At 64.0% G+C, this 6,400-nt stretch overlaps 2 protein-coding genes across 2 annotated transcripts; one reads left to right on the top strand and one right to left on the bottom strand.

Annotated features, from left to right (window-relative positions):
* Positions 1 to 758: 758 nt before the first annotated feature.
* On the top strand, positions 759 to 1,535 carry AMSG_10119 (uncharacterized protein; the record flags this gene model as incomplete). Its single annotated transcript, XM_013898241.1, has 2 exons — positions 759 to 855; positions 1,162 to 1,535. 2 exons carry the CDS (start codon positions 759 to 761, stop codon positions 1,533 to 1,535), a joined length of 471 nt encoding a protein of 156 aa, XP_013753695.1.
* A 105-nt stretch (positions 1,536 to 1,640) lies between these two features.
* Positions 1,641 to 6,283, bottom strand: AMSG_10118 (uncharacterized protein; the record flags this gene model as incomplete). Its single annotated transcript, XM_013898240.1, has 2 exons — positions 1,641 to 2,562; positions 2,604 to 6,283. 2 exons carry the CDS (start codon positions 6,281 to 6,283, stop codon positions 1,641 to 1,643), a joined length of 4,602 nt encoding a protein of 1,533 aa, XP_013753694.1.
* Between the last annotated feature and the right edge of the window lie 117 nt (positions 6,284 to 6,400).

Below are 6,400 nucleotides of genomic sequence, written 5' to 3'. Positions count from 1 at the left end.
TTTTAAACGGGGGGGGAGTGGGTAAGGGGGGAAAAGAAGGAGGGAGGGAGGGGGAGGGGAGGAGGGGGGAGGGAGGGGGGGATTACCTTGGATATGTGTTCCACACGATGAGCATGCAAAGCAGTGTGGGTGCCAGACGGTGCCATTGCCGGTGACGGTGACGGCTTCGTGGACAGGCGTGTTACAGGCGAAGCAGACACGGCCGGCAGGCGTGGAGGGCATTGCACTCATGGTGTGACTGGGGTGGGGGGGAGGGGTGGGGGGGGTGGGGGTGGGGGTGAGGGAGTGGAAGGGGGGGGGGGGAGGAGGAGTGGTGGGTGTGGTCGTGTGGTCGTGTGGTCGTGTGGTCGTGTGGTCGTGTGGTCGTGTGGTCGTGTGGTCGTGTGGTCGTGTGGTCGTGTGGTCGTGTGGTCGTGGCCAGGTGGCCAGGTGGCTGGCACGGGGCACATCGGCTGGCGCAGTGGTTGTTTGCTGGCTCTGCTTTCCCGGCGGCTGGCTTGGGCTACTGGTTTACTGTCATCCATTCCAAGCCATCCAGTCTTTTCTTATATGTATATCTCCAGTACTGATCTGTTTGTCGCTATCTGATCCCCCCCCCCTCCCCCCCATCCTCATCATGATCCCCGTCACCATCAACTGGGTGCCACTCGGCGAGGTTCGAAAGCGGCACGAACCGACGAGGCGACACGACGAGAGGCGACACAAGACGGCGACACGACGGGGTGCGACAGACGCGACTCGCCTCGCCGTTCTTCCACATGGCCTTTGCAGAGCTCGAGGCTGTACTCGGGTGGCCACGGGGTCCGTTTGTAGAGCCGACAGTGGTGGCGGTAGTGGGCGAAGCTGCGGCGAGCGGTCCGAGTCATTTGCCGGTGGCTCACCTCGTGGCTCGGCACGGGGAGGGCGGTAACAGAGGTGATCAAGGTCATGAGAGTGATGGGCATGGGCATGGTAGAGGGAATATTGCTGTTATCACCGCGGCGGCAGGGGGGGATACCTTGGACACGCTCTGGGCTAAAATCGGCGTGGACATGGCGGCGATGAGATCGGCCGGCGCTATCATGGTCGAGGATGTGGTGGGTACCATGGTGACGGGTCTGGCTCCAGGTGGCTCGCCTTCGGAGAGAGAATCGCTAGAACTCGTGGCTGAGCGGGTGATAGCCTTTGATCCGGCCCTGGTCGTGGTCGAGGGCCTCGATGCTCTAGTGTATGGTGTCGGATACGACGATGCGGAGGTCCTCGGCCTCTTCGCCCGCCTCCACGAGTGGAGTGCTGGTGACGATGGTGGCCGAGGCGGGAGAGCTCGGTGTCTGGTTGTCACTGCGACTTCTGGAACGGCGACTTTGGCCATGGATCTCGCCGTGCTGCGGTCAGACTACGTCCTCACGGTTGCGCCTCTTGCAACAGGTTACTCGCGCGAGGTGCATGGGAGCATCGCTGTGGCCGCCGCCCCAGAAGCGAGCGGCGTCGTCGGTAGGGTGGTCCACTACAAGGCCGCAGACGGGGCATCTCGGTTCTTTCTCAAGGGTCGGTGAGGTCAAGCCTTGGTGCATGGCCCGTTGCTCTTGTTTACTCCTCCCCTTCCCATACCCATACCACACCGGGCGTGATGCTTGCGCTTTGCTAACGATTTTTGGCGACTACTGCATCCCGACTGTGGCTGCCGCCACGGTGCGAGAGACCTTTGACCGCCGCAACCGATCCCGGGCGCGCAGGCGCCACAGGAGCAGCCCAAAGCCGGCGCCCATAAAGCAGCAGGTGGAGGCGATGAGGAAGAGGTTAGTGAAGCACTTGGCCCCGTAGCAGCTCGAGTTGATCTCCCGCTGCGCGTACACCTGCAGGAGCAGCGAGCCAGCAGCCTGGACCGAGGTGAGTGAGGCGTAGTTCAGGGCAATGTTGGCGGCGCCAAAGAACTTTTGCAAGAGCAGCAAAAAGGTGACGTCGAGGCCACCGTAGAGGAGGCCGGCGGCGAGGAGGCCAAACTCGATGAGCGACGGATCGTCGCGGGTGAGCAGAATGTGCGACATCGAGACGAGGAGGCAGGCACCAACCAGCCAGTACGAGTACGGCTTCGAGTAGCGAACAGGGGTGCTCCGCGGAGTGAAGAGGGTGCAGCCCGAGCCCATGAGGAACGAGCCGATGGCACGCCCGACAAAGATGACCAGGAACCGCATGTAGATCTGCGACGGTGCAGCCCGGTCCTCCAGATTGACAATGTACGACGAGACAAGCTCAGACGTGCCCTGGACGAGCGAGACGACAACGCCAAGGAGGACAAACTCCGGATGGACAAAGAGCGAGAGGCCGGTAAGCGCATGATCCATATGGTCCAGAGCGGCAGCAATGAGGGCCGACGCCTGGTGCTCCTCCATGCTTCCTCCGGCCTCGATGCCCTCGCCCCGGCCATCCTGGGCGTTCGCACTACTCGCCGAGGTGGAGAAGATCTCAGAAACAAGCCACGGCGACGACTTGGAGTATCGCAGGATGGCCTGGAGACGGGCGCCCGAGGCGGCGGCGAAGACGCCATCCCATCCGCGGGCGCGCGGCACAAGGAAAAACTCCCTACAATGAGCACTGCGCCAGAGAGGAGCTCCGCCAAGAACAGATACTCGAGCGACCGGTCAAAGGTGTGGGTGTAGAGCGCACCCGCCCCGAGCGCGCCCATGGCAGTGCCAGCATAGAGAGTGCCTGCAGCGAGCGCCGCCGAGAGAGGCAGCGCGTTGAGGAGGGCGGCAACGGCGCCGATGACAACACCGTTGGAGCCCATGCCAACCACAACAAAGCAGAGGCCGAGCTGCCACGCTGCTGTCATCCGCACAACATCCCGCTGGTCAGCATAGAGTAGGGCGTAGCCAGTGACGACGAGGCCACTCGAGCCGAGGAGCCCGCCGCGGATGCCGGCCACACGATAGAGGTAGCCGGTAGGCAGGGCAAAGTAAAAGCCAAAGATGTAAAGCGCGGCAATGACGAGGGCGTCCGAGTTGCCGTCGAGCCTGTGGAAGGCGCGCAGGTCTGCGACGTAGAGCGGAAAGGCATAGAGCGAGCCAACGAGGAAGGCGGCAAAGAGGACCCAAACGAGAGCCAGTGCGAGACCGCGGTTGCTCACCCGTCCCTCGCTCCCGCTGCTCCGATCACTTCCGTCGCCGCGGACGGCAGGCGCAATGGTTGGCAGTGAGCCGTTGAGCGAGGTGTTGCCAAAGGTGAGCCGGCTCGCCGGCTGAGCACTCTCGTACTCGCTCACGGTCGAGCCCGGTCGGGAAAGAAAGTCAACGACGGTCCGCGGCTGGGCGACGCCACTAAGGGCGGCCAGAGCCGAGAGCGTCTGCGACGAGCGCTCGTCGCCGAGCAGCGGCGTGGTCTCGCGGGCAACAAACGACTTGACGGGCGAGAAGGAAGAGACAGACGAGGTGGTCGACGAGCCCGAAATGGTGCGCACAAGGCCAGCGGAGGGGCTTGGGTGCGCCGGCTGGGCGACGTAGAACGAAGTGCTCGCAGCAGAGGCCATAGAGTTGGCCATGCGCGACTGCGGTGATTGCAGCTCGAGCGCGACCTTGTTCATGAACAGCTCCTGGTAGCCCGAGGCGGTAGAACCGCGCTCAAAGCGGGCGCCGCAGAGGCCGCTCCACGATGACGGTGCGGCGACGCCCGGCACAAAGTCGATGATGCGGAGAAGGACAAACTTGCCAACGTCAAACGACTGCGGAATGGCCCGGAGTCGGGCAAACTGGGCGGCGACGGTGGCCCGGGTGAAGGAATCAAGGCGGGACCAGCCCGAGACAAAGACGACGCTGACTTGGACGGCGTAGCCGGTGAGGCCAAACGAGGCGAGCAGAGCCGAGTCCTTCCGCAGCGTCTCCAGGTCTGCGAGCGAGAGCGCGACGTAGTTGCGCGCGCCGTAGCCGTGCGAGCCCCAGCCGCGGCGCGGGTGCATGACAAATTCCTCAAGAAAGCCCTCAAGGCCAAAGATGCCCAGCATGGCGCTGACCTGCAGTGGCAGCGACTCTTGGACGACATAGCCAATGGCGTTGACCGTGTGGAGGCCGATAACCTCGAGGAGAAAGGTGGACGGCGAGAAGGCGACGGGGTACATGGAGGGGACGGCGGCAAGCCGGGCCGCAACCTCGTTGTTGGCGGCAAGCGAAAGGCGCATGTGGTCGAGGTAGCCGGCAACAAAGACGGCGTCGTCACGCGAGCGCATCCAGGTCGCTGCCCGGCGGGCGCCGAGCGGGTAGCGGGCAATGCAGACGGAGCAAGTCGGCCCGCCGAGCTCAAGCATCGGTGTCCCACCCTCGGAGACGACCTCGACATGGCGCACACCGCCCGGATCGAGCTCCTGCAACTTGGCCAGCCAGACCTCGGCCTCGTCGAGTGTGTCTGCGCGGAGCTCAAAGATCTGGCCTTCTTGCAGAATACGAATGATGTATGCGCCGGCAGCGTCGGCTTGACTTGTGCTCCCCGAACCTGGCCAGCCTTGCGCGGCCTCGTCATCATCGTCGTCGCACGAGTCGCTCCCGCGCCGCCAGCTAGCCACAATGGTGGCCCCAGCGAGTGGGATGGCGCCAGCAAAGTCGGTGGCCTTGATCATCGAGGTGAGGGCGGCCGGCTCCATGCCACGGACGGTGCGGAAGAGCGAGGCTGGGCGGAGGGTCTCGCCGTCGGGCGCAGCGCGGGGGAGGTAGTAGTAGAGCGTCTCACCGGCAAGGCGGAACAGGTACGGCTTGAACTTTTTGGAGCCGAGGCCCGAGCCGGCCGACGACGAGACGCCGCTCGCGGAGCCCGAGCCGGCGATGGGCGAGGCGGCGGAGCTTGTGCGGAAAAGAGTGGAGAAGAGGGTGGGCGCCGAGGCTGCCAGAGAGGCGCGACCGGGCGAGCTCGTCGCATACAGGCTACCGCGCTCGTCAGCGAGCACGCTGCCGGCGGTGGCGGTGACGGCCGGGGTGTGTGGGGAGCCGGGAACGGCACGCGGAGTGGAGGCGCCCGAGCCCTCGCCCGGCCTTCCCCAGCGGAGCGAGAGCGGGCCTTGGTGGACCATGAGGTGTGGGCCAAGGAGAGGGACCGACTCTGCGCCCGCAACTGACAGCTGTTCGTAGGAGAAGAGAGAGCGGTACTGGGCGCGTGCAGCACGGTCGTCTGCGCCGAGGGAGGGGAAGAGGCCCCCTCCGCCGGATCCGCCATGGGTGACGTCAATGTCGTCCGAGCCAAGGCTGAGCGAGGTGTCGCGGAGCGAGGCGAGCTCGTCTTCCAGGATCGGCGAGGTCGGGCGCGAAGTGCGCTGAAGGCGCGCGGCACTCGTCGGCTTGGCAAGCAGCATGGACGAGCGGCAGTAGCGCTGGAAGAGGCCGCGGTGCGGAGCGGCGTGGGCGCCGCCAGAGGCTGAGGTCACCAGGCCGGTGAGGCTCTGGACGAGCTTCTCCCACTCTTGCAGGCGGCGGAGGTGTGAGATCTCGAGATCCTGCGGAAGGGTAGAGTAGCCACCAAGGAGGACCTTTGTCCGCGACACGCCATACCAGAGCGGAAGAAAGACGGCCGAGTTGATGGCGCCATGGCCGGCCCAGGCGAGGAGGATGAAAGCGTTGACGGCGGGCGGGAGCTGTGACGAGGTTGAGCCGGTGAGGGCAACGTACCAGAAGGAGGTAACGTACGGGGCAAAGGCGCCGAGAAAGACAATCGAGTAGAGCATGGTGTAGGTCCGAAGAGTGCGAGCCCAGGGGAGCTGCTTGGAGGCCTCGAGACGGGCGGCAGCGACTAGGACGTAGGCGTTGCAGGCCATGGCAAACTGGCAGGGGATATCAAAGAGCAAGAGGCGGCACGAGTACTCTGAGTCGTCACGCATCCAGCAGAGGCTTGCGGCGTAGGGAAGAGCCTCGATGGCCGACTCGCAAGGGAGCGACATCCAGAGAACGGTGAGGAGAGCGATGGCAGTTACACCTGCGAGAGAGAGCCACTCGTTCATCAACGTTTTTGTGGACGAGTGCTCTGATCGAGTTTGAAAGAGGACAAGGAGCGAGAGGGTAGTATGCATACCAAGCCACATGACAAAAGAGAACTGAGTCTGAACAGCCTCGACGACACAAAAGACGCGATGCGAGGTAAAGTCTGTGAGGACAAAGAGAAACTGGAGCGAGGAGGCCACATCAAAGACAGCCAGAAATGCAACTTGACGTAGTCCACGTAGTCTTGACAAAAGTGCATCATTAACAGCTGCATACACCACAATTACAGAGAGTATAATTGACACAGTCGCCAGTCCCGTGAGTGCCACGCCTAGCACCGTCTCTACCATCCTGCGCGCGCAATGGAGCCAAGGTGCGTGGGAGGTGGGTTGTGGCGCGGGGGTAGGGGGGGGAGGGGGGGGGGGGGAGGGGGCGTGGCGGAGGGCGTGGGGAGGACTGAGTGGGAA

The sequence above is a fragment of the Thecamonas trahens genome, assembly GCF_000142905.1.
Source record: "Thecamonas trahens ATCC 50062 unplaced genomic scaffold supercont1.57, whole genome shotgun sequence".
Classification (NCBI taxonomy): domain Eukaryota; order Apusomonadida; family Apusomonadidae; genus Thecamonas; species Thecamonas trahens.
The sequence above is the reverse complement of the archived record's forward strand: the minus strand, read 5'-3'. Positions and strand labels throughout refer to the sequence as shown.